This window comes from Myxocyprinus asiaticus, chromosome 34 (genome assembly GCF_019703515.2).
Source record: "Myxocyprinus asiaticus isolate MX2 ecotype Aquarium Trade chromosome 34, UBuf_Myxa_2, whole genome shotgun sequence".
Taxonomy (NCBI): Eukaryota; Metazoa; Chordata; class Actinopteri; order Cypriniformes; family Catostomidae; genus Myxocyprinus; species Myxocyprinus asiaticus.
The window spans coordinates 19,318,519-19,346,137 of record NC_059377.1 but is presented as its reverse complement, the minus strand read 5'-3'; the positions used below and the strand labels follow the sequence as shown (position 1 = coordinate 19,346,137).

Below are 27,619 nucleotides of genomic sequence, written 5' to 3'. Positions count from 1 at the left end.
TCAGTTTTTCAAGGTTGTTGGCAGGTAGGATTTTTCAAGCATGGAGAATTCGCCACAGTTCTTGTATTTAGGCTGTCTCAACTGCTTCTGTCTTTTCATGTAATCCCAAACTGACTCAGTGATTTTGAGATCTGGCCTCTGTGGCAGCCATACTATCTGTTGCAGGACTCCTTGTTTAATTCTATTTGCAAAAGGAATGTTTGGAAACCAAACGATATTTCCTATTGACACACTAAAGCAGAAGATATAAAATAAACGTCTTAGTACAAATGGTTTTTTTTTGGTTGAAAAATCTAATGTAAACGACATGGTTATATGGTGTATACTAGAATGCTATGCAAAATGACATATATATAGAGCCTTTAATTTAATTTCAATGGGACTTTCACATCCATATGGATGCAGCTGCTTGCATGATACAAAATCAAATGCAGCATTTCCTTGGCTTTGTTTCTTTGTATGCATGTGCATTTGTGTGTTTGCTTGAGTGTATCTGGGTGTGTGAAAGGAAGAGTGGTGCAGTTTCTCTCCTATTGTGTAAGGCTTCTATGTCCCATCTGTCTCTGAAGAGTTTGCCTCTAAAAATACCCTACAAATGTGCATTTCCATATCTCTCGTTCCCGATAAAGTGTTGTTGTGCTTGCTCTCAGAATAACCAACACAAGCACGAAGAGATGTGATCTGTTCTGACTTTTTTAAAGAGGTTTACAAAGCCAAGCAGCTGTAGAATGTAAATATTATGTAAGATGACAGCTGTAAATTTTCTTATAAAGACTTGATGTTTATGTAATTTCTTTTAAAATCATATCACTTTAGTTGCTACCAGATCCTTTTCAGAATGACTTATTCCTGTATTAACTCAATGAACACTCTACCCCCCGATGAAAAAAACAGCTTAAACCAGCCTAAGGTGGTTTTCTTGTCTGGTCTCATATAGCTTGGTCAGGCTGACCTGCTGATTTCTATCATTAATGTAATGATATTTGGAGAAATACAGTTACAAAAGAGAGTCTAAAATTATTTAGTCGCAAAACGACCGCTTTGTCAATCAAATCCTACTGTCTGCTGCTCAAAGAGTGTTGCGGTTAAATTTGTCTCTCTGGTCTGAAATAATAGGAGCTGTGTTCTCCTCTGTATCTATAAATACAGATAGTTGGTAGTCCTCTCATACCTCCCAGGGCAAAAGATCTGCCACAACACTCGAATTAGACTGGTTTCAAGTTAGTTATTAGACTCCTCCTCACAATGCTGCACCCACACATTTAATCCTCCTGATTATAACACAGGCTGTCCATGTATGACAGAAAACAGTTTAGCACAAACACATTGACATTTTTGTGTTTTTTCAACATATTTTTTGTTTTGATTTTGATTTATCACAATAAACTCGTAAACTGTGATTTACATCTGAATCTTTAACTACACGTTGCCATATGAACAACCAGTCCATTATTAAAGTCACCAACCTTGCAAAATTGTATTTTACAATTGCTTTCAAAAAGTACACATAACACATTAACGGTCATCAGCACATATTGTGTGCTCCGGGCTCATTCAACCACTTTCCCGTTCAACTATGTAACTCAGTGCTTAACTACCATAGTACGATGCATCATTAGAGAAATAAACTAACTAGTCACGACTGTTTCCCAAAACCGTAATAACTATATCACACCTCAGTTGTTCAAACCACGTTGGTTCAACAATATAGAGCTGTCGTTAATGACGATACGCAGGGGGTGGAGTAATAACGTTGGTCACACTTTATATTAGGTGGCCTTAACTACTGTGTACTAACAGTAAATACATACAGACTATGTATTTATTGTGTAACTACAGATTGTTCTGCAAAATTCCCACATTTGCTGCTACTGAGGTTGAGGTACGGGTAGGTTTAGGAGTAAGGGTAGGGTTAGGAATAGGGGTTAGATTTAGAGTTAGGATTTGGGGTAAGGGTTGGGTTAGGGGTAAAGTTAACAGTGTAACTACAGATGTAATTATATGCAAGTACTTTAAATGTAATTACAATGCAACAACATGTATGTACATAATAAGTACATTGTATCAAATGGTTAAGTACATAGTAGTTAAGGCCACCTAATACAAAGTGGGTCCGTAACTTTTGTGGATATGAAATAGGATATAGTGTATATAGCTCATTTACACATATTTCAGAAAGCTGTTTAAAGCTGCTGAAGACACGAAAGTGGCATGCGCTGTGTAAATGCGGCAGATACATTAAAGGTGCACTCAGTAATTTTTTACCCATTAAAAAAGTTTTAATCCTAAAGAAATTAATTGCAGTTTGAAACATATGTATAAAATCATGACCACTCTCATGAGATGAGGACTACTATAAGTAACCTTATAAAAGCTGTTTTATTCTACATGGGGGAGGGGGCTGCCATTTTAAAATCACATGACCAGTTGAATACTACTCACTTAATCTCAGTAACTGTCTTGTTATTGGACATTTTCACTCTTGGATTAAATTAATCAATGCTGATTGTGAATAGTGAACTTCTACAATGGCATCTGTTACTGAAAACTATTGATTTTGAATGATACTGAATCCACACCACTAGGTGTCACTGTAAGTCAGAGATGACACAAACAAAATGTTACTGAGTGCAACTTTAAGTTGCAATAGTGTAGTTTCCCTTTACATCAGACTTCGGGGTTCCCCCGATGCACTTGAGCACAATATAAGAACTTCACTTACGCTTTAACATGGACACATAAGGTATGTTCTCTGACAGAAGCCGTGTGTGTTAAAGCACTTTCTCTTGTACAGCCTTTAATCCCTTAAATGGCTGCATTCACATTTATGTGACGTTTCAGAGCGCCACTTTCTGCAAAACCCTGGAATAAGCAGTTTTCTGAAGTGCATGTAAACATGATCAAAGCCTTGACAGAATGAAAGATATACAGCTGAAGTCAGAAGTTTACATACACTTAGGTTGAAGTTATTAAAACTAATTTTTTAACCCCTCCACAGATTTAATATTAGCAAACTATAGTTTTGGCAAGTCGTTTAGGACATCTATTTTGTGCATGACATGAGTAATTTTTCCAACAATTGTTTACAGACAGATTGGGTCAGAAGTTTACATACACTAAGTTAACTGTACCTTTAAGCAGCTTGGAAAATTCCAGAAAATGATGTCAAGCCTTTAGACAATTAGCCAATTAGCCTCCGATAGGAGGTGTACTGAATTTGAGGTGTACCTGTGGATGTATTTTAAGGCCTACCTTCAAACTCAGTGCCTCTTTGCTTGACATCATGGGAAAATCAAAAGAAATCAGCCAAGACCTCAGAAAATAAATTGTGGACCTCCACAAGTCTGGTTCATCCTTGGGAGCAATTTCCAAATGCCTGAAGGTACTACGTTCATCTGTACAAACAATAGTGTAAGTATAAACACCAAGTATAAACACCATGGGACCACGCAGCCATCAATCCGCTCATGAAGGAGACACATTCTGTCTCCAAGAGAAGAACGTAGTTTGGTGTGAAAAGTGCAAATCAATCCCAGAACAACAGCAAAGGACCTTGTGAAGATGCTGGAGGAAACAGGTAGACAAGTATCTATATCCACAGTAAAAGGAATCCTATACCGACATAACATGAAAGGCTGCTCAGCAAGGAAGAAGCCACTGCTCCAAAACCACCATAAAAAAAGCCAGACTACAGTTTGCAAGTGCACATGGGGACAAAGATCTTACTTTTTGGAGAAATGTCATGCACCAGACTTGATCAATAGAGTCGCAGATGCATTTAGGACCAAGGAGGTTTGTCTTATTTGTGGCTGAATATACAGTATAAACAGAAAAAGAATACCAATGTTGCATGCATTATACTGTAGATCTGATATGAATAAAGGATTACATAATGCAACAAAATGAATTGATGCAATCAAATAAAATTGGAGAGCACATTGCACTGTGTGTTCATGTTTGCGTGCGTTCAGCAAGAACAATGCTATAATAGAAAGTTATGACTTCCGTCAATGTATTGTATTATTATTATAAATTCGTAGAATAGCTCAACTTGTTCATCTGAGGTCCGAGAGTGAGATGAATTAGATGAAAGAGAGCTTTTCGTTGAAAAGGGGAAGCCCCGATTTGAGAAATGATGGGTATAACCACAGATGTGACACAGTGGCCTCCACCTCTTTAAATGCAGGAGTCTATTGAATGATGTGCAGACTACATTACTGGGATCTGCTTTCATCTTCTCAGCAGCAGGAAGGATATAGGCGGATGTGTTTTGAGTATGAGTGGTTTTAAAGTGCACTGCTTGTCATGCTTGTCAACTCTCAGAAAGATTTGGCATGTAAATGTGTGTATGACATATTGATAGGATATTGATCTTGGCGGACTAGAATCTGCTACGCAGCTGTTGCAGAGCAAGTATAGAGACTTGCTATTACTAGAACATGCACAGCATACTGAATTAAGGCCTATTAACACCAAATTTGTGACGAATTTGCTAAACGAACGGCATACGAATGGTCAATTCACACCGAGACATAATGAATAAAATGAAAAACAATTTCACCCCTGCACAGTAGGAGACGCAGTTCTACAAATATTTATTCTGGTGTACTGCATGGGTCTTTATGCATTCAGCTGTCAATGCATGAGATTAATATATTTGATGCAGTTAAGGAGTTATTTACCTAATTAGGCATAACTGTTTCATTATGTTTTTTCATGTTTTTCCATGTTTCACTGTTGCATACGTCCCGTGTGTTTATATTTATGAATGTATTTTGCCATGAGTATATTCCAAACGAACTCCTGAACCCAGCTTCTTTTTTTAATGCCTGGATAATATAACACAAGGTACAGTGATATAAATACAGATGAAATAATGTACATTAAGTAAAACAGGTATAGCATAAAATATGATCCATAACATTAAAAATAATATAAAAGAAGACACAGCCTCATGGTGTTTACTTTATTTAGTTATTGCGTATTTGTATTGAATTCAGGGTTTCTTGTGCGTCGTGAGAAAAAGAGCAACGTTACAGGAATACTTTGTGTTATCTTTTTTCTTGCAGTAAAATAGCAGTGAGGTTTGGAAATTCATTTGTCTACACTGCATGTAAAGAGTCTGTTTATGTGTTATTTCTCTACGAGCCTTGTTCAAACGAATTGCCGAACCTCACTGCTGTTTTTAATGCCAGGATATTATACTGTAAAAGGGCACAGTACTATACATATTTTATAATGCACATTAAGATAAAATACCAGGTATATTATAAAATGAGGTATCAGCACATTACATATATTTTCTAAAAAATAATTCATTTACAGCTTCTATATTATTGATTTACTGCATATTTGCATTGAATTCAGAGTTTTTGTGCATGAAACAAGTAAAAGAGCACAGCACCTGTGTTTGCCAGTTGATTAGGGCCACCAACATGCTGGATTGTGCAGCAGCAGTGACTCTGGGAAAATGACAAAAAGTTCATGTGGACATGCTCCTGCTCCACAATTAGGAAAACACAAGACATGCTGCATTAGCATGTATGACACACACCGCACAATTAGACGTAAATACAGTGTCCGTGTAGCAGAGCTAGACCTGTGGAGCTTGGGGGTTGGAGGGTTTCAGAGGAAACTTTTGCAGCATACTGCAGTGAAACCGGTTTACTTGAGGAAATTTCAGTGTTTTACTTAAAAAAAAATAAAAATAAAAATAACAATAAAATGGAGAGGTGCATGTTTTTAAATGCCATCAGTGCAGAAATTTCAGTGTTTTACTTAAAAAAAAATAAAATAAATAAATAAATAAAATGGAGAGGTGCATGTCTTTAAATGCCATCAGTGCAGAAATTTCAGTGTTATACCCTACATGCTAGCCGAATGCCTGAGCCTGTGTCTCTTTATAGCAAAATGCCAGCCTTTTAGGACAGTGCCTCGGGCCCTTCTCTTGTGCTGCTAAAGGGATTTGGCTATAAACTTCCACAAAGGTTCTCTTCAAAGCTCAGGAAAGACACTGAGGTAGAGAACAATCCCCACCAGAAACAAGAATGTTGCAGTACGGCCGTTCATAAACAAGAGACCAAAATCCACAAAGCAGGGAAATGTGCGTATCTCTGGCATTATGCCCAGTCAGATGAATATGGATAAGAGTGCACATATTGGCAATGTAATTTGGCCCACAGTGCAGCGTTCTACATGAGGCATCTTGATTGTAAAACTGCTTTGATATTTGGCAAAGATGAGCTGTCGGATGCAATCAGGACAGTGTCTTCAAGAGTACTAGTCTGTCTAAGCATTAAACAGAGTTGTCCTTCTGAAAATACTCTAATTTCAATTACTAAAACAAGCTCTAGCTTTGTTCTGAAACCTTGTAAGCTGCCTCTAAGCCTACTGCCTACATAAACAGCTGCCTTCAAAGACAACATCCAAACCATCATGGTGACTGATTTTAATCACTCTATATAGGCAGCATCTCTGTGCACCACACAAGTAGCGTTCCACATGGGAAACTCAAAGGGTAGTTAGCAAGTTGCTAAGCTAAAGGTGCAATACTCTAATAAAAGTAAAACTACATAACCCATTTTAATTACATTATACTATTTTTCAGTGTAATATACTTGTAATATGGTTAAGGTTGGGAAAGGAGGAGGCGGGAAATGGCTGAACAGTCAAAATAATATTTAATAAGAACTTTAATAAACACACACATGGCAGCTGCATGTGGCTCTCTCTCTCCCGAACTGCCGTGTTCCACTGCATTTATCCCTCTCCCCGGCTGATTAGCCCAATTGGGGGCCGGGCATGCATAGTCACAGGGGGAAAAAAACTAAAACAAAAAAGAGGAGAGGGAAAGGGCAAGGTGGAGCGACAGTGAGAGAGAGAGAGGAGAGAGAGAAAAAAACTTGCTCGCCGGTTTCCCAGACACGCCGTTGCCTGGTCCTCGATCACTCCTCCACCCTTTGAGTGGACTCGATCACTCCTCCACCTCCCCGGGTGGACCGGAGCCAGTCCTCTGACTCCTGGGGGATGGAACACCCCTCCGCATTTTGGCGGCCGGTAGGGAACTCCTCCGCCCCTGGCAGCAGCTCCACTGCTCCAGGCGGCCGGCAGCAAGCCCCTCCTCCCTTCGTGAATGGCGGCCGTTCCTCCGCGTCCAGGCGGTCGGCAGCAACTCCTCCGTCCCCCCGCGGATGGCCGCAGCTGCTCCTTTGGGTGGATGGCAGTGGCGAGGACTCCACGACAGCGCATTCCTCCTCCTTCCCGGGTTCGGCACCAATGTAACACGGTTAAGGTTGGGAAAGGAGGAGGCGGGAACTGGCTGAATAGTCAAAATAATATTTAATAGAACTTAAACAAAAAGACACACAGAACACAAACGCACACATGGCAGCTGCATGTGGCTCTCTCTCTCCCAGACTGCCGCGTTCCGCCGCATTTATCCCTCTCCTCATCTGATTAGCCCAATTGGGGGCTGGGCGTGCATAGTCACGGCCCGGCCCCACCCTCCTCTTCATCACGATACTCTTCAGCATTAAATGGAATATATCTCTCGCCTCATTCGCCATCTTGGATACAATTTTTCACTGTGTTGCAATACAATATGGAATTACTTTTTCCATATATTGATGCTGCCTTACCATTTGGACAAAGTGTGATATCTTTGGAGGCAGCATAATTAAGATGTCTACTTTTTGGAACAGCCTTTGTCGGGAGAGCCTATGAGCCCTTAAACACCTCATTAAGTCATAATTTTATGAGCTTTGTGGCTTTTAGTCCATGTCTGGTAGCTTTGAAGTCATCTATATGCTAGGGTACCCTTAAAAGTTGACAAAACATTAGCCCTTTTGCAGATTTAAAATGTACAATCTCTCTTTTCTGGGAAAACTGACCAAAAATGTTGATGACTCATTCTGTACCACACAGCTTTTTGCCCAATCAAATGCTCTCTAGAATAAGAATGCCGACTTGCAAGTAGCAAATAATGTTCATGGCTGTGACGTAAGCCTATAGGCTGTTAAAAAAGGAAAAATTCCTCTATGTCCTGAACTTTCTGTTTTTATAGGAACTATAATATATACTGTAAGAAAAGAAGACTGCCCTCGTCATAAGATTTCATAAGGTCTAATAATACAATGCTTCATCTGTAGGCAGCTCACTAGGTTTTGGAACAGAGTGTCTCTCTCCACTTCTCACCCTCTTTTCCCCATTCTCTTTTCATTTTTGTATGAGCCAGTCTTTCTGTCTCTCGGAATAACAGTGCTTTATAGATGCACGAGGCTGGGAACTGTCCTCATCAAGTGTCCTTTCAACACGTTCCAACTGGGACATGACACGCCAGATCTGCCGCCCTGACCAAAAATAAGCCAACATATAGCATTTGTGTCTGGACAGGGCTGTGTTTCCTGTGTGTGTTAGACAGTGGCCTATTATGGACGCCCACTGAGAGGAGTGAGAGTTTATAAATGTTTACAAAGTGACCACCCACTGTGATGGATTGGTGTGTAAATAATTAAATGATGTGGTGTGAGATTCTAAAGAGTGCCCTGGTGTACTCTGATCAAGAATGATCTTATTATAATGGGATATTCTTGACAGAGTAGTAACAGTTTATGAATGCATGTTGGTGTGTTTTTAAGGTTTTTTTTTGAGAGAAGAGAAGATATATATGTTATATGGGTGTATATTTGTTTTTACCAGACCTTAAATAAGAAGCACAGAAGTGTTTCACCAATGGACAGGTTATCGGTTCAGTGGCTTGTGAGGTTTATGTGTGTGTATAGTTTGTAATCTAACCTAGCTATACTTCAGAAAAAAAAGTTATATACAGTACTGTGCAAAAGTTTTTGGCACTTGTGAAAAAGTGAGGATTTCTTCAAAAATAGTGCCATAATTAGTTTTAATTTTTCAATTAACATCATCCAAAGTCTAGTAAACATAAAAAAAGCTAAATCAATATTTGGTGTGACTAACTTCGCCTTCAAAACAGCACCAATTCTCCTAGGTACACCAGGACACAGTTTTCCTTGGTTGTTGGCAGATAGGATGTTCCAGGCTTCTTGGAGAATTCGCCACAGTTCTTCTGTCTATATAGGCTGTCTCAATTGCTTCTGTCTCTTTATTTAATCCCAGACTGACTTTAATGGGGGTCTCTGTGGGGCCATGCCATCTGTTGCAGGGCTACATGTTCTTCTATTCTATTCTATTTGCAGAAGGAATGTTTGGGAGTCTAAAATGTACATTTCCTATTGACACACTACAGCTAAAGATATAAATAACCATCTTAAGACAAATGTTTGTGTTAAACATCTTAAGACTTTTGCACAGTACTGTATATATATATATATATATATATATATATATAGAGCTGTCGAAGTTAACGCCACTATTTTTTTTAACGCTGTTAACACACGTCTTTATAGAATAAACCATGCATTGACCATCGTGAAAGCAGATGGTGGGAGACATTATGCTGAGACCTGTGCCAAGCATTTTATCAATGTAGCAAAGCAGGGGAACATTTAGAATGAAGTAAGCACACAAAAAACACAGTTAGATAGTGCTCTTAACATGATTGCAGCGGCCATTTGAACACCTGCCTTGCACTGCGAATCAGAGTTTTAGTGCTGGCCAACGTGTCCAGGAATGATAAAGTTTGTCGGATTAATTGGAAAAAATCCACTCATCTCATCTCTAAGCATGCACATTTGAAGCTCTGTTAATTCAGGTATTACACTAAATTACTTCGAATTCTGCTCGTAATGTCATGTTTGTGCTTAGATTAAATGCAAGTATAATTAAGAGAAACTGTGCGCATATTAAGCGCTTTCTTATTCTTCTTTTACTTTTTGCACTATATCATGTAATAATACACTGACATAGGCCTAATGTTTAATGTGTCATTATACCAGAGTCTCTCCCGTGAAATCCAAACACAAGTGGTCAAAAAAAAGAAGCATAGTATGACCAGTTATAACGGTGATACACTTGTACTCTTCTGATTGAATCACCCCAAACGGGTGCGAGCCGTTCTTTTATGTTATTTGTTTACATGTTATCATGAATGAACTCTCCCGTTGAGTTTGTGCATGAATTTCAGGATCTACTCACCTGTTAATTAACCGATGCACTAAAGGAAGAGTTTTAAACTGGTATGCTAGACGGGAATAACACAGGCTTCTTTTGGAAAGTCTTATGTGGCAGTGCAGTGCAAATAATTTTTTTATTTGTCGGACATTTCCAGCTAACGGAAACCCTGATGCACACAGTCTCCAAGGTTCTGTCAGTGTCTCTGCATAATAGTGTGTTTGATAGTGCACTAGCCACTGTAGAACAGCAGAAGATGCCAGAACCCATCAGGTAATCTACACTGTCATTAACCCATTTAATCCCACTGAATGGGGTGAAAGGGGTCTAAAAGGAGTTGTTGATGTATTTTACACATAGTTGTCAATTGTAAATGACAGTGCAGACTTTTTTTTTTTTCGCATTAGTGGTGCAAATAGTCACATAACCAGAACTATTTTATTCCATTGTGCTCCTCTAAACATGATGTCTGTTAAAACACCATGAAAGGAACCAAATATGTCCTGTCATAATACACATACAACTAATATATATATATATATATATATATATACAGTGGTGTGAAAAAGTGTTTGCCCCCTTCCTGATTTCTTATTTTTTTGCATGTTTGTCACACTTAAATGTTTCAGATCATCAAACAAGTTTAAATATTAGTCAAAGATAACACAAGTAAACACAAAATGCAGTTTTTAAATGAAGGTTGTTATTATTAAGGGAAAACAAAATCCAAACCTACATGGCCCTGTGTGAAAAAGTGATTGCCCCCTAAACCTAATAACTGGTTGGGCCACCCTTAGCAGCAACAACTGCAATCAAGCATTTGCGATAACTTGCAATGAGTCTTTTACAGCGCTGTGGAGGAATTTTGGCCCACTCATCTTTGCAGAATTGTTGTAATTCAGCCACATTGGAGGGTTTTCGAGCATGAACTGCCTTTTTAAGGTCATGCCACAGCATCTCAATAGGATTCAGTTCAGGACTTTGAGTAGGCCACTCCAAAGTCTTCATTTTGTTTTTCTTCAGCCATTCAGAGGTGGACTTGCTGGTGTGTTTTGGATCATTGTCCTGCTGCAGAACCCAAGTTCGCTTCAGCTTGAGGTCACGAACAGATGGCCGGACATTCTCCTTCAGGATTTTTTGGTAGACAGCAGAATTCATGGTTCCATTTATCACAGCAAGTCTTCCAGGTCCTGAAACAGCAAAACAGCCCCAGACCATCACACTATCACCACCATATTTTACTGTTGGTATGATGTTCTTTTTCTGAAATGCGGTGTTACTTTTACGCCAGATGTAATGGGACACACACCTTCCAAAAAGTTCAACTTTTGTCTCGTCAGTCCACAGAGTATTTTCCCAAAAGTCTTGGGGATCATCAAGATGTTTTCTGGCAAAAATGAGACGAGCCTTAATGTTCTTTTTGCTTAGCAGTGGTTTTCGTCTTGGAACTCTGCCATGCAGGCCATTTTTGCCCAGTCTCTTTCTTATGGTGGAGTCATGAACACTGACCTTAACTGAGGCAAGTGAGGCCTACAGTTCTTTGGATGTTGTTGTGGGGTCTTTTGTGACCTCTTGGATGAGTCGTCGCTGCGCTCTTGGGGTAATTTTGGTCGGCTGGCCACTCCTGGGAAGGTTCACCACTGTTCCATGTTTTCGCCATTTGTGGATAATGGCTCTCACTGTGGTTCTCTGGAGTCCCAAAGCTTTAGAAATGGCTTTATAACCTTTTCCAGACTGATAGATCTCAATTACTTTCTTTCTCATTTGTTCCTGAATTTGTTTGGATCTCGGCATGATGTCTAGCTTTTGAAGATCTTTTGGTCTACTTCACTTTGTCAGGCAGGTCCTATTTAAGTGATTTCTTGATTGAGAACAGGAGTGGCAGTAATCAGGCCTGGGTGTGGCTAGAGAAATTGAACTCAGGTGTGATAAACCACAGTTAAGTTATGTTTTAACAGGTGGGGCAAACACTTTTTCACACAGGGCCATGTAGGTTTGGATTTTGTTTTCCCTTAATAATAACAACCTTCATTTAAAAACTGCATTTTGTGTTTACTTGTTTTATCTTTGACTAATATTTAAACTTGTTTGATGATCTGAAAAATTTAAGTGTGACAAACATGCAAAAAAATAAGAAATCAGGAAGGGGGCAAACACTTTTTCACACCACTGTATATATGTATATATATATATATATATATATATATATATATATATATATATATATATATATATACACTACCGAATACTTATTCTTTATTATAATTATTATTATTATTTTTTTTTTTACATTTTAGAATAATAATAAAATCATCAAAACTATGGAATAACATAAATGGAACTATGGGAAGTATGTTGTGACTAAACAAAATCCAAAATAAATCAAAACTGTGTTATATTTTAGCATCTTCAAAGTAGTCACCCTTTGCCTAGAATTTGCAGACATGTACTCTTGACATTTTCTCAACCAACTTCTTGAGGTATCACCCTGGGATACTTTTTAAACAGTACTGAAGGAGTTCCCATCTATGTTGGGCACTTATTGGCTGCTTTTCTTTATTATTTGGTCCAAGTCATCAATTTCAAAAACTTTTAATTAAATTTGTTTTATAATGAAATAAATGAATATGGTGGCACAATTATATTTTTGTCTACAAAACTAATTTCAAACATTCAAGCATACGTCTTCAGATCAAAAAAATTTTAAGATCATGAGAAACATTTCAGTCAAGTGTTTCAAAACTTTTGACCAGTAGTGTGTGTGTGTGTGTGTGTATATATATATATTTACATATTTTGAATTGTGCTGTGTTTATTTTCTGTTGTACTAACTCGTAGGTTGTGTGTAAATGACTGAAAAACAATAAATACATCTGAATGAAGCATATTTTGTCCACTCATGAGATATTGCGATTAACTACAAGAAAACATGCGATTAATCATGATAAAAAAAAATGTAAACATTTGACAGCCCTAATATATACAGTGCATCCAGAAAGTATTCACGGCGCTTCATTTTTTCCACATTTTGTTATGTTACAGCCTTATTCCAAAATGGATTAAATTCATTATTTTCCTCAAAATTCTACAAACAATACCCCATAATGACAACATGAAAGAAGTTTGTTTGAAATCTTTGCAAATTTATTAAAAATAAAAAAACGAAAAAAATCACATGTACATAAGTATTTGCAGCCTTTGCTCAGTACTTTGTTGAAGCACCTTTGGCACCAATTACAGCCTCAAGTCTTTTTGAGTATGATGCTACAAGCTTGGCACACCTATTTTTGGGCAGTTTCTCCCATTCTTCTTTGCAGGACCTCTCAAGCTCCATCAGGTTGGATGGGGAGCATCGGTGCACAGCCATTTTCAGATCTCTCCAGAGATGTTCAATCGGGTTCAAGTCTGGGCTCTGACTGGGACACTCAAGGACATTCACAGAGTTGTCCCGGAGCCACTCCTTTGTTATCTTGGCTGTGTGCTTTGGTTCATCTTCCAACAGGACAACGACCCTTCGCCCCAGTCTGAGGTCCAGAGCGCTCTGGAGCAGGTTTTCATCAAGGATGTCTCTGTACATTGCTGCATTCATCTTTCCCTCGATCCTGACTAGTCTCCCAGTTCCTGCCACTGAAAAACATCCCCACAGCATGATGCTGCCACCACCATGCTTCACTGTAGGGATGGTATTGGCCAGGTGATGAGCGGTGCCTGGTTTCCTCCAGACATGACGCTTGCCATTCAGGCCAAAGAGTTCAATCTTTGTTTCTCATGGTCTGAGAGTCCTTCAGGTGCCTTTTGGCGAACTCCAGGCCGGCTGTCATGTGCCTTTTACTGAGGAGTGGCTTCCGTCTGGCCACTCTACCATACAGGCCTGATTGGTGGAGTGCTGCAGAGATGGTTGTTCTTCTGGAAGGTTCTCCACAGAGAAACGCTGGAGCTATGTCAGAGTGACCATCGGGTTCTTGGTCACCTCCCTGACTAAGGCCCTTCTCCCTCGATTGCTCAGTTTGGCCAGGCGGCCAGCTCTAGGAAGAGTCCTGGTGGTTCCAAACTTCTTCCATTTTACGGATGATGGAAGCCACTGTGCTCATTGGGACCTTCAATGCTGCAGAAATTTTTCTGTACCCTTCCCCAGATCTGTGCCTCGATACAATCCTGTCTCGGAGGTCTACAGACAATTCCTTGGACTTCATGGCTTGGTTTGTGCTCTGACATACATTGTTAACTGTGGGACCTTATATAGACAGGTGTGTGCCTTTCCAAATCATGTCCAATCAACTGAATTTACCACAGGTGGACTCCAATCAAGTTGTAGAAACATCTCAAGGATGATCAGTGGAAACAGGATGCACCTGAGCTCAATTTTGAGTGTCATGGCAAAGGCTGTGAATACTTATGTACATGTGATTTTTTTCGTTTTTATTTTTAATAAATTTGCAAAGATTTCAAACAAACTTCTTTCACGTTGTCATTATGGGGTATTGTTTGTAGAATTTTGAGGAAAATAATGACTTTAATCCATTTTGGAATAAGGCTGTAACATAACAAAATGTGGAAAAAGTGAAGCGCTGTGTATACTTTCCGGATGCACTGTATGCTGAAAAATATCTGTAGATACTAAAACTAACAAAAACCTCATTTGGGGACATCCTCAAAGGGAAAAGTGGCTTATAAAGTAAATAATTGTTTTAATCCTTAAAATTCTGGGGGTGTACTGCAAAAAAATCATGTTCTTAATCAGTATCTTTGTATTGTTTTCAAGTTAAAATATCCAAACATCCCTCAGACAAGATCAGTTTAACTCAATTAAAATTTTCAATAAAATATTAAGATTTGTTTTCAGAGAATGTATCCTGTGCAGTTTTTTATTTTACTTAGTTTTAAGCATAAACATCAGTAATGTTTAGATATTTTTACTGAAAAAAAGATACTTATTAAGAACAAAATTTTGTTTGTGTTTGAGAATGGCTGGTCTGTAGTTATTAGAATTAGCAGTATTAAAAAACAATAATGGGCAGTTTTGACCAAATGCATTCTTGCACTAAAAAACTCAAGACATGTTTGAAACATTTTCTTTTCAAAATTTCTTTTCAAAAGTCTTAAAAACGTGGCGCTACTGAGCGAGATGCTGAAAAAGCAGCAATATGCATGGTCAAACACGCACAATGCTTCATCTAGCACCTGTTCTTTACATAGAATGCAAAACATTTTAAGTGTGAAAAAAGTTTGGTGTGAACGGCCCCTAAAAGTATGTTGTATGTCTCCATTGAGAGAGCTTGGTAAATATGTATGTGCATACACATCTCTAACATTCTGCACTGTTTTGCTTTGCAGGCTCTGCCATAGCTCAGTTGACAGACGTGTCCAGTGTGGAGCAGTGTGAGGGCGATGGGCGCAACACTGTGTTTAGTGATAGGACGGGCATGGTGAAAGCTGCTCGCATGCTGCTCTCTTCTGTTACCAAAGTCCTGGTGCTCGCAGATTGCATCGTTATCAAACAGATCATAAGCTCTCGCAACAAAGTACGTACTGTCAGCAGTGTCCACATACACATGTAATGGCTTTTACATTTTCCTGTCAAATACAAGCTTACTTTTCAAATACGCAGCCACACACAGACAAAGGCCAGTCCTTGCTCTCAGATGTTATCACAGCATGGCCACAGAGGAATATTTAGAGTCCTGCTGCTTTGGAGATAATTGAAGAGAAGATGTACAGGACAAAGTAGGAAGGCTGTCTTAACTTCCATGTCAGTGAGATGAGGAAGTGTGGTGTGTGTATGTGTGTGACTCAGATCTGGAGCTGATCATGCCCAGTTAGTGATGTTTGGACAGCCAGCCAGCAGAACAGCTCTCCATTAGAGGGAAACACAATTGAATTTGTCCCTGACTATGCCTGATAACACCCACTGCCAGCTGGTGCACCTCAAATAGAGCCTTCTCTTATCAATTTTCACCAATGTGAGAGTCTCGAATTGCTTCCGCTGAGCCTGTCTGTACATTAGAAAACATTTCTGAGGCTGACTGAAACTTTGCTCTTTTTACACAAATAGCTGCAAAGTGTGTGACTCAGCATCTAAGACAGTTACTAACATTTTTAAAGTTTGCACATTTAGTTGGGTGAGTCTCACAAAGACTGTCAAGTACATGACTGGGTCATATTTCACTCCACAATCAGAAGTGATAAGAATTATAAAGAAAGTGGCGCCTAATCTTGTACCATTAAGAACGGGTGGTTCTGGGTGTTTCTCCAACTTCAGGCAATTTTTGCGTCAAGTGTCATTAAAACATTTTTCAGACTAATATTTTCAAAGTTTTGCATAATGTACAGGATTCAAATTACAGCTTGATTGGAAATTACAGCCCAAAAAAATACTGCTCACAAGTGATACTGTACCTTGATTTTTCTTTATGTTCAAACATTACATGTCTCATAATTCATCTCCAACATGCTCTTCAAGGACACTTTTGTTGACTTGGTTTACAAATACACTAACTTTTGATAAAACTTTATTAGGGGCAAAATTGTTTGGTGTGGTGGAAATGACACCACAACTCTGGGACAGTCGTAATTTGTGAGAAATTTATAGAAATGGTTATTTCATTCTTTGTTTAGATCATCATAGTTTTAAACATGTAATAATTCTTATTTTTATAATGGATTCTCATATTTTATTGATCTGGGTCTGGGACAAGTTTAAATCTGCACATGAAAGGCTTTTGAAAAGGTAAAAAGTTTAAATGTTAGTTTTAATGTGACCTTCATATAACAAAAAGACAAACATTTGAAATCTCACTGGGACATCAAATTGCCTGAAGTTGAAGAAACACCCAATTTATATATAATTGTGTTACTGTCTAAAATAGAGTAAAAAATTCATCTGTAATACAGTAATGTGTATTTTGGGTTTAGATAATGTTTAAATCTCATGAAAAAATATTCCAGTGCAAGATTCTTTTTTTTTCTTCTTTTGATTATGAGGTGAAATTTGACCAGGACATGTATTTTTTATTTATTATTTTATTCTACAGGTCCTATTTGGTGTGTAATTATTAATTTGTCATATTATAATCATGTCATAAATCATAAAATAGACATTACTTCTCATAACTATTGAGCTTTTATAAAATATTTAGAACTCTGTTGTGTACCTGAAAACTCTTGTTTGGGCATTTTTAAAGACAAAACCCAATCTGTGCTGCATGCATAAGTTATATGAAACATGTCTGCAGCGTTTGATTAGTTCCCTCAGGTCTAGTGCTGTAACTCCCAACACACACAGAGACCTGACAATCAGTGTTGACTAAATTACTTTATAAAATGTTTTTAAAATCCATGCAGCTGTCCATCGCTCAGTTTTCACCCCTTTTTGATCTCACTTTGCTCTCTGTCTGGGAATCTATTTGATGAAATGCCATTTTGGTGTGAGTCAGACCCTGAATGTTTTCTGTTGAATAAAGGCTATTAATCAAACTTATTTCATCCTAAAAAGGGAGTTCAGAACTCTCCTCTGACATAGCAAACATTCAAGATAATAGAAAACGTGCAGCAGTAAAATTTGGGAAATTGTTACATACATAATTACACATTTAGGCAATTCAAATCAGTCATTAAAAACAGTATCAAACACAATATACGAGTAATAATAAGGGTAGAAAGCAATCATCATTATTTTCTCCATTATTTTAGACAAACTTAACTGAGATCTGGTTATAACATTTGTTTTATATTTTGGCAGAATTAATCAATTTCTGAAAAAAAAGAAAAGAAAAAAAAAGCAGCTGTGTGGAAGAATGGTTTTGTTTAATGTTTAACATTGTATATACTGCTACATACATTTTTAAAGCTCAAGTATGTAATTTCTGCAACACTAGTATGGCGTCAGATTAATATCACCAGAACTTGAATTTGAAAAATCCACCGAATTCATGATCTTGAAAAAAGACTATTAATTAAAGAACTGTACATTTTAAACATTTTAAAATATTTTGTGTGAATTTACCTCATAGAAATTGGGGCTGTGAAATTCAAGTTTTAATTATTCAAGTGGTGGATTTCAGGTTGTGAAATTCAGGTCTCAATATTCAGGATGTTAAATACGAGTTGAGAAATTCATGTCGCAAAATTTGAGGATGACATCCGGGAATGCAAGGAAGAGCAAACGAGCGTCAATGCAATCCATCTCTCTCTCTTGGACAACTGCAAAGCGATGGAAACAGCTCAAAATCATTTTAAACAACTGTGACTGTGAAAACACAAAAAGGTATACTGTAGGGATACTTATTATAATGTTTCACAAATGTGTTATGAAGAAAAGATCAACTGTAAATTGGATCCTTCACCTATCAGCAAGTTTCGTCAAGAACCTTATTTCATAAACATTTAGGCGAAGTACATTTACCAGTGGAAACAAATAATCAAACTACCTAATTTTAACTGCATGTCTGCAAATAAAGAAATAAATCACGAGTATTAAATAATAAATCTAAAAATAAAATATATTTTTTTATATGTCTGATAAATGTGACATCTCTCTCTCTATATATATACTGTATATATGTACAGATATATATTAGAACACACTCTGTTGTTCTGAGGGCAGAGAACTTTATATATATATATATATATATATATATATATATTTCTATACATTATTTTTATATATTTTTTTTAGATTTAATATAAATAGAACATTAAAGTCTCATACCAGGAGTATTCCAAATAAGTAGCATTTATCAATGGTAAGTTGAAGTGTGTGGGGTTCTGGAAATATAGAAAATATAATTAAACATAAATATATACATTAAAAAGGGTAAATCTGTTAACTGGCACTTGGGTAATTATTTTAATCAGAGTAATCAGTATTGTATAAAGCATACTATGTGAACTAGATATAAAATAAACAATATACATACAAAGAAATACTATTAAAGATTATGTGGTGATAATACTAATTAGTAGAGGAAAAGGAATATATATATATATATATATATATATATATATATATATATATATATATATATATATATATATATTATTTTGAGTTGTTTCCATCGCTTTGCGGTTGTCCAAGAGAGAGATGGATTACATCGATACTCGTTTGCTCTTCCTTGCATTCCCGGATGCCATCCTCAAATTTTGTGACCTGAATTTCTCAACCCGTTTTTAACAACCCGAATATTGAGACCTGAATTTCATGACCTGAAATCCACCACTTGAATAATTAAAACTGGAATTTCATAACCTACATTTTTATGAGGCAAATTCACCATTAAATTAACAGCACCATTTTTCGATAACATCAAATTACACTCAGTGTTTTTTCAAGATCATGAATTCGGAGGCTTTTTCAAATTCAAGTTCTGGTAATATTAATCTGATGCCATACACTAGCACCACCGAATGGAATTGCAAAAATTACCAATGTTTTCAAAACAGCTTCCTAAATACGCCCCTCGTCTGCAGTTGTTCAAACAGTCAGATAGTCCCACCCCCAACTCACACCACTGGTCAAGTAATGTTGTTGGGGCGGGTCACAGAAACAGTGTTTACAGTTTTCGAGAAAATTAACCAATGAATGGCTTACTTATAGTTGTCTCAGCATATTAAGCTGGGATAAAAGTAAGTAAAATTCAAAGTTACACATTTCAGCTTTAAAGATTAGTCAAAACTTTCAAACATTTCTATTCAAATACTTCAAAGATCAAATTATCTGAGCTATGCCATCCATAATAATTGCAGTAGGTAAAATGAGGAAACATCTGAGACAAAGTTGATAAAACATAACTGAAAACTCCATTAAAGGGATAGTTCACCCAAAAATGAAAATTCTCTTATCATTTACTCTCCCTCATGACAGACTGATTCTTCTGCTCAACACAAACAAAGATTTTTAGAAGAATATTTCAGCTCTGTAGGTTCTTACAATGCAAGTGAATGGTAGCCAGACCTTCGAAGCTCCAAAAATCACATAAATGCAGCAAAAAAGTAATCCATATGACTCCAGTGATTACATCCATATCTTCAGAAGTGATACAATAGGTGTGGGTGAGAAACAGATCAATATTTACATCCTTGAGATATTCTTCTAAAAATCTTCATTTGTGTTCAGCGGAAGAAATAAAGTCTGGCATGAGGGTGTGTAAATTATGAGAATTGTCATTTTTGGGTGAACTATCCCTTTAAATATTCTGAGCCATGATAGTGACTTCTGATAATTTTTTTTTATATTTGATATTTGATTGATATTTTTAGCTTTATATGTAAATATGTGTGTTTTATGTGTGTGTTCAGGTGCTGGTTACTCTGGAGCAGCTGGAGAGAGTCAGCACTTTTCAGGAATTTGTCCAGATCTTTAGCCAATTCGGGAACGAGATGGTAGAGTTTGCCCATCTCACAGGAGACAGACAGAATGTAAGTGACCTCTTATACACGTCAGATCATACACATTCCTCTGCTCATCATCCTTCCATCTCATTCCCTCATTTCACCGATAATTAAACACTGATAATGACACTTCCTATGGCAGACGTTTAGGGCCAGTGTAGATTCATACAACTAATGAGGGGAGAGAGGGATAGATAATGGAGGGATTTAAGTTTTAAAGAACTGAACTGTGCCGTACACTGCAATTTAAATCACTCAGCTCTCAAACCCCACTGATAAATACCTTTTGGTTATGTTTCACTTGCCTGCAGCGCAGAACGGATGGAGTGTAATTGTAGCTCTGTGGTGCTTATTAATGGGAATCTAAAGTGTTAGGGCTCATATTTGTGTATTGATGCAATGCAGTAACTCACAACACATGCGTGATCATTTACCACACTCGCACTGCGTCTGAATATGCCTATTTTCTGCTATATAGTCTGCAAGATGGTCTACCAGGTTGACCTTGGCAACACCAGCTGGTAGTCCAGCTAACAGACCATCTAGACCATCTTGAACCAGCTAATGACCATAAATAACCAGCTTGAAGCAACTTGCGAACATCAGAAGCTAGTTTGAGCTGGATCTCCAGCTGGGCATGGCTGTATGTTTGTCCTAAGGCCTCCTTCCGGGCATCATCATGATTAGGATAGTAATATGAATATGAATGACACCGAGAACTGATAGGAGAGGCTCTCTAATTTCAAGCAGAAAGCTTCAGTATGTGTTTGATAATGTTTCACAAACACATCACGTTCCTATCTCTGCAGCGCTTTCCTGCAAATCTGCAGCCTCCGTCTTTGCAGTTTTATTCAGAAGAACATAATAACAGATAATCGCATCTCCTTTTGTGAGCAGTGGCTCCCAGCCGGGGCGAGAGAGATCAGGCTCGTCTCATTCTCTGTGACATGCACACACACAGTCTGTCAGTCACAAATCCCGTATGCCTCAAGGCGTGTTGGCGCTCTATTGAGTTATATTCCAGCCTCGCTCAGTGATGGTGGAAGGCATTATGTCAGCGCTATGTCTTCCAAGGACCAAATTTACCCTTCATTCTCAGCAAGACCTTGAAAAACTAGCATTTGAATGAATTCAGCGAGTTCTCTGAATCTCTTGACAGTTTGCTTTAGACCATTAAGAGTCAAGTCAAGTGCACTTAAACAAACATTCTGTTTTGAAGTCATGAATCATTGGTCCCATTTTGGTAAGACAAGTTTATGGAACTTTCAATGAATAGGGTACAAAATAGGTTCTGAGACTCCATTGAAAGTCCTTTGTTTCTTCAACAAATTCTCAGTGAAATGAGGTGCTTAACCAGTAAAAATGTTGATCGTCAACCTCAGGATGTCAAACTAAATATTATATGAGCTTTATTTTCAATTTATTTTATGTGAGGTTGGAAATTGTTGCAACCCTTTTAACCAGTCATGATTTGTGTGATTTAAAGCAATTTTTTTTCTTTTTTCTAGCAATTAAATAAATTAATAAACAGCAGCAAAATGGGTAACAGGGTTAAAATACTTTCTCCTATCCAAGCTTAAAATGCAGAGACAGCTATAAGTAAGCCATTCATAGGTTAATTTTCTCAAACTGTAAACTGTGTTTCTGTTGCACTATGAAAATTCCTGTATGTTTTGAGCTACCCACTTCGACCCGCCCTAACAATGTTACTCAACCGATGACGTGAGTTGGGGGCGGGAATGTTTCTTTGTTTGACCGACAGCAGACGGGGGGCATATTCGGAAAGCTGTTTTGAAAACATTGTTTATTTTTGCAATTACGTATGGTGGCATTAGTGGCACAGAAATGACATGCTTCAGCTTTAAGACTAATTTAGGCTCTTAATCAGTAAAATCTGGAAAGTTTGGGATAAAATGTTGGTTTATAGTTTTAATTTTATTTTAAGTTGTGTCTTAAAGTAAATGGGACACCAAAGGGTACTCTATTTGAATAAAGTGCCTTATGCATTTTATAAGCACTTAGCAGTGGAAATCATAACTAAACTAAATAGTTAATACAGTGTAATCCCAGCCTTGTTGCAAGCAAATTATTTATTCTACCTGTAAAGGCTTGTGCTGGGGTGAAATCTGAGCCGAAAGTTCTCAACAACTCAAAAATAAATTGAAAGCACTTGAGGCAGTGTGTGATTTCTCATGATTGTCTTTTGGTTTCTCGTTTTCCTTAGGATCTGAAGGATGAGAAGAAAAGAGCTCGAATGGCCGCAGCACGTGCTGTTCTGGAGAAATGCACCATGATGCTTCTCACAGCCTCTAAGGTAAGAACAGATTGTGAAAGAAAGTATCATTTGCTGTCTAAAACATGTTAATATCTTTAAAGAGTATGTTCACATGGGGTGTACTTATAGAATATTCAAACACATTCATGGTAGAATCTGTATTCAGGTCAAATAGATTTTAAAAAAAAATACTTTAAATTGACTTTTTATGGATTACATGGTACAAAATAATCAGGCAATGGCAGCAAAATTGGAATGTCTCCAATTTGGAATGCCCAATTTCCAATGCACTCCTCATGGTGGCTTAGTGATACGCCTCAGTCCGGGTGGCAGAGGATGAATCCCAGTTGCCTCCGCGTCTGAGATCGTCAACCCGCGCATCTTATCACATGACTTGTTGAGCGCATTGCCACGGAGACATGGCATGTGTGGAGGCTTCACGCCATCCACCGTGGCAACCCCACCAAGCGCCCCACCAAGAACGAACCACATTATAGCGACCACGAGGAGGTTAACCCATGTGACTCTACCCTCCCTAACAACCGGGCCAATTTGGTTGCTTAGGAGACCTGGCTGGAGACACTCTGGGATTCGAACTAGCGAACTAGCGAACTCCAGGGGTGGTAGCCAGCATCTTTACCACTGAGCTACCCAGGCCCCCATTATCATGTGGCTTGTTGAGCGTGTTACCGCAGAGACATAGCGCGTGTGGAGGCTTCACGCTATTCTACGCGGCATCCACGCACAACTTACCAATCGCCCCACCGAGAACAAACCACATTATAGCGACCACGAGGAGGTTACCACGTGTGACTCTACCCTCCCTATCAACCGGGCAGATTTGGTTGCTTAGGAGACCTGGCTGGAGTCACTCATCACGCCCTGTACTCGAACTCGCGACTCCAGGGGTGGTAGTCAGCGTCTTTACTCACTGGCAGTAAATTGCTGGTAATATATTAATCCCCCAATTCCTCTTTTTTTAATCTTTTAAATTTTCAATACTTAATCAGCCAACCACTGATGTACGTTTGGTGAGTCTTCGAGTGTTTTCGGAAAAGAGGGGGAGGGTTGTGGAATTGCACATTCATGACAGGTGGCTATAAGATGGAGTGGTTTCACTCAGCATTTGACCACTCAATTTACAAAAAAATCATTTCAGATTTAAGGAGACAGGGCAAAAAGATTAATGTGCAATATAAACTGCCTTCCAAAACTTAATATCCCGATCACTTGTGACTCCAGTTAGGCTTCCTAAGCAACCAATTGGCCCGGTCGCTAGGGTGGGTAGAGTCATGTTGGGTTAACCTCCTCGTGGTCGCCGTAATATGGTTCTCACTCTCGGTGGGGCACGTGGTGAGTTGTGTTTAGATGCCGCGGAGAATAGCGCGAAGCCTCCACATGCGCTAGGTCTCCGTGGTAACGCGCTCAAGTCACGTGATAAGATGCGCGGATTGACGGTCTCAGATGCGACGGCAACTGAGATTCGTCCTCTGCCACCCGGATTGAGGCAAGTCACTACGTCACCACGAGGACTTAGAGTGCATTGGGAATTGGGCATTCCAAATTGGGAGAAAAGGGGAGAAAAAATAAAAATAAAAATATCCTGACCACTGAAAAACGATTCCACGTCCAAGTGTTCCACGTGTACTTGCATGTTTTCTCAACTGTACATTGCATATCTAACTTAACTCCTGACGAACACATTTTAAATATCACTTGATTTATCACTCTGTGTGTCATGTAATCATGTGTCGCTATGTCTTTGAAAGGGTTTTTTCAATCAAATGCATCAAAGTGTACAAATAGACGCCAATTTAAATAATACAATGTAATCCACACATAAATACCGAACCGATTGCAGTAGTGCATAAAGTTAGTTTTAGTTTCGCAAATTGCTTTTGTATTCTGCTTCAAAAATGTAAATGAATGCACTTTTGCTTTTGTGGTCACTTTTGTGATGTTGATTCACAAATATAACAGGTGTGATCTGTTTGCAAACATAGATGGTGTTTATAATGCCAAAATTGCTAGAGTAAGACTACGTTTGTTTAAAGTGGCACCTGTCTATTTAAAAAATGCCTGTTAAACTCAAACATATTTTAGTCTGTCATTGATGGAAGGCCTAGAGCTCTATCAGCATTACAGGGGAAAACGGGGGAAAGCAACTCCCTTCATATCTTTACACCATGTAAATTACATTTGTAATCCATGCTTCTGAATTTGTGGACAAATGCACCACTCAAAGGATAAGACCATGCCTTCTCATGACAAATAATTATTCAAGTTACTAAATACTGCTGATGTTAAGCAGTATTTATATGTATATATGATCAAATTATATATGCACTGTTGGCCAGAAATTTATAATAATGTTCAGATTTTGCTTTTATGGAAAGAAATTGGTACTTTTATTCACCAAAGTGACATTCAACTGATCACAATGTATAGTCAGGACATTAATATCATGAAAAATTACTATTTCAATTTGAAAAAAAAAAAAAATTCAGAACTTCTTAAACGACTTCAAAGAGTTCTCATCAATAATTCTACGTGTGCAGCAATGACAACTTTGCAGATCCTTGGCATTCTGGCTGTCAGTTTGTCCAGATACTCAGGTGACATTTGACCCCACGCTTCCTGTAGCACTTGCCATAGATGTGGCTGTCTTGTCGGGCTCTTCTCATGCACCTTACAGTCTAGCTGATCCCACAAAAGCTAAATGGGGTTAAGATCCATAACACTCTTCCAAAGATGTCTTTTTCTTTGCCCACTCTAACCTTTCAAAAGTGGCTTTTTCTTTACAATTCTTCCCATAAGGCCTGCACCCCTAAGTCTTCTCTTTACTGTTGTACATGAAACTGGTGTTGAGTGGGTAGAATTCAATGAAGCTGTCAGCTGAGGACATGTGAGGCATCTATTTCTCAAACTAGAGACTCCGATGTACTTATCCTCTTGTTTAGTTGTACATCTGACCTTACAAATCTCTTTCTATCCTTGTTAGAGCCGGTTGTCCTTTGTCTTTGAAGACTGTAGTGTACAACTTTGTATGAAATCTTCCGTTTTTTTGGCAATTTCAAGCATTATATAGCCTTCATTCCTCAAAACAATGATTAACTGATGAGTTTCTAGAGAAAGCTGTTTCGTTTTTGCCATTTTTGACCAAGACATGCCAGTCTATTGCATACTGTGGCAACTCAAAAACAAACACAAAGACAACGTTAAGCTTCATTCAATGAACCAAACAGCTTTCAACTGTGTTTGATATAATGGCAAGTGATTTTCTAGCACCAAATTAGCAATTTAGCATGATTACTCAAGGATAAGGTGTTGGAGGCTGCTGGAAATGGGGCCTGTCTAGATTTGATCAAAAATGACTTTTTTCAAATAGTGATGTTGCTGTTTTTTACATCAGTAATGTCCTGACTGTACTTTGTGATCACTTGAATGCCACTTTGGTGAATTAAATTTCCTTCCGAAACAGCACAATCTGTACATTATTCCAAACTTTTGTTCATCAGTGTTTATATTTAAAAATCTCTCTCTCTCTCTCTCTCTCTCTCTCTCTCTCTCTCTCACTCTTTCTCTCTCTCATATATATATATATATATATATATATATATATATATATATATATATATATATAGTATATAATTTTTCATTCTAAATAAGAATAATTCACACCATGTTTTTCTGCCATCTTGGACAAAACATTGTGTTTTTGTGCCTATTTTATTTAACTCAGTAACAGACAAATAGCGAGTAAAACATAAAAAGATAATCAATCATAATTGTGTATTCATTAAGTAAGTTTTCTTATATGCATTAAAGCAACATTATGTCAAAATGGTATAGATTATCCTACTCAAATGCATGTGACATCAAATAAACAAGTTAGGTCAGTGGTATTCCAAAAGTAACCAAACATAATTTGATTAGATTACCTAAAAATTATAATCCAAGATATTATGTTACTGATTCCAATTTTAGTCATATGATTTGTAATCAGCATCGGATTGCAGTTCTACCCAGCAATGGACTTAAAACAAGAATCATGGTATTTTATTGAAAAGGGACAATGGTAATAACATGTTTATTTGAATATGCACAACTGTTATATAGTACTGTAGTATTCTGTGAATTCTATACCACCACAGTACTTTTTAGTTTTAGAGCTTGAATATACAACTGAACAGTGTGATAAGTGCTCATTTGTCTTCTTATGCTCGTAAAATGAGATGAATTTACATTTCATTTACCTAGTAAATTTTGATGGTTTTTATGTAGTATGACCAGTACTTCTGTTATTCCTCTGTTGTTGTTTTAAAGTAATTTTTGTCCCTCTCTATCTCTCAGACATGTCTGAGACATCCAGACTGTGAGTCGGCACGGATCAACAAAGAAGCAGTCTTCCAGCGTATGCGCCTGGCCCTGGAGCAAGTCATTGAGATTGTGACTGACGCGAGGAGCAGTGGAGAGGCCAAAGCACTTCCTGTCAGCATCTACGCTGGGATTAAAGACTTTAAGGTACAGGCATTGTACAAGGGCTCTCAGATGAATGTATCAATGGAATCTAGTTTCTCTTTGAAAGTCAAACTTCTGAAAGTATTGCGTGATTGTCCAACCAATCAAGCTGGACATACACAATACCTAGATTTTAGCTTGTTCAATGTGCATATGTTTGACAGTGTTAACATGTACAACAAAATGCTGATTAGCATTTAAATATAAGATCATTATAAAAACATGTTTTAAATTAATGGTTTACGGTTAACCTGGAAGGCTAATCGCCAAGGGTTTCCTCTGGATTTTCATATGGGTATTTATATGGCAGTTTTGGATTTATGGGTAAAAAAAAGGTGTGTGGTTAAAATTAGA

General features: G+C 37.8%; 1 protein-coding gene across 2 annotated transcripts in view; it reads left to right on the top strand.

Moving 5' to 3' along the window:
* Positions 1-27,619, top strand: part of ctnnal1 (catenin (cadherin-associated protein), alpha-like 1) — a 124,231-nt gene that overhangs the window by 72,498 nt on the left and 24,114 nt on the right. For both annotated transcript variants that reach the window (XM_051671550.1, XM_051671549.1), the window contains exons 3-6: positions 15,418-15,605; positions 20,377-20,496; positions 22,694-22,783; positions 27,098-27,268. In XM_051671550.1, the coding sequence (XP_051527510.1) occupies positions 15,418-15,605; positions 20,377-20,496; positions 22,694-22,783; positions 27,098-27,268 (569 nt within the window). The remainder of the gene's footprint in view (positions 1-15,417; positions 15,606-20,376; positions 20,497-22,693; positions 22,784-27,097; positions 27,269-27,619) is intronic.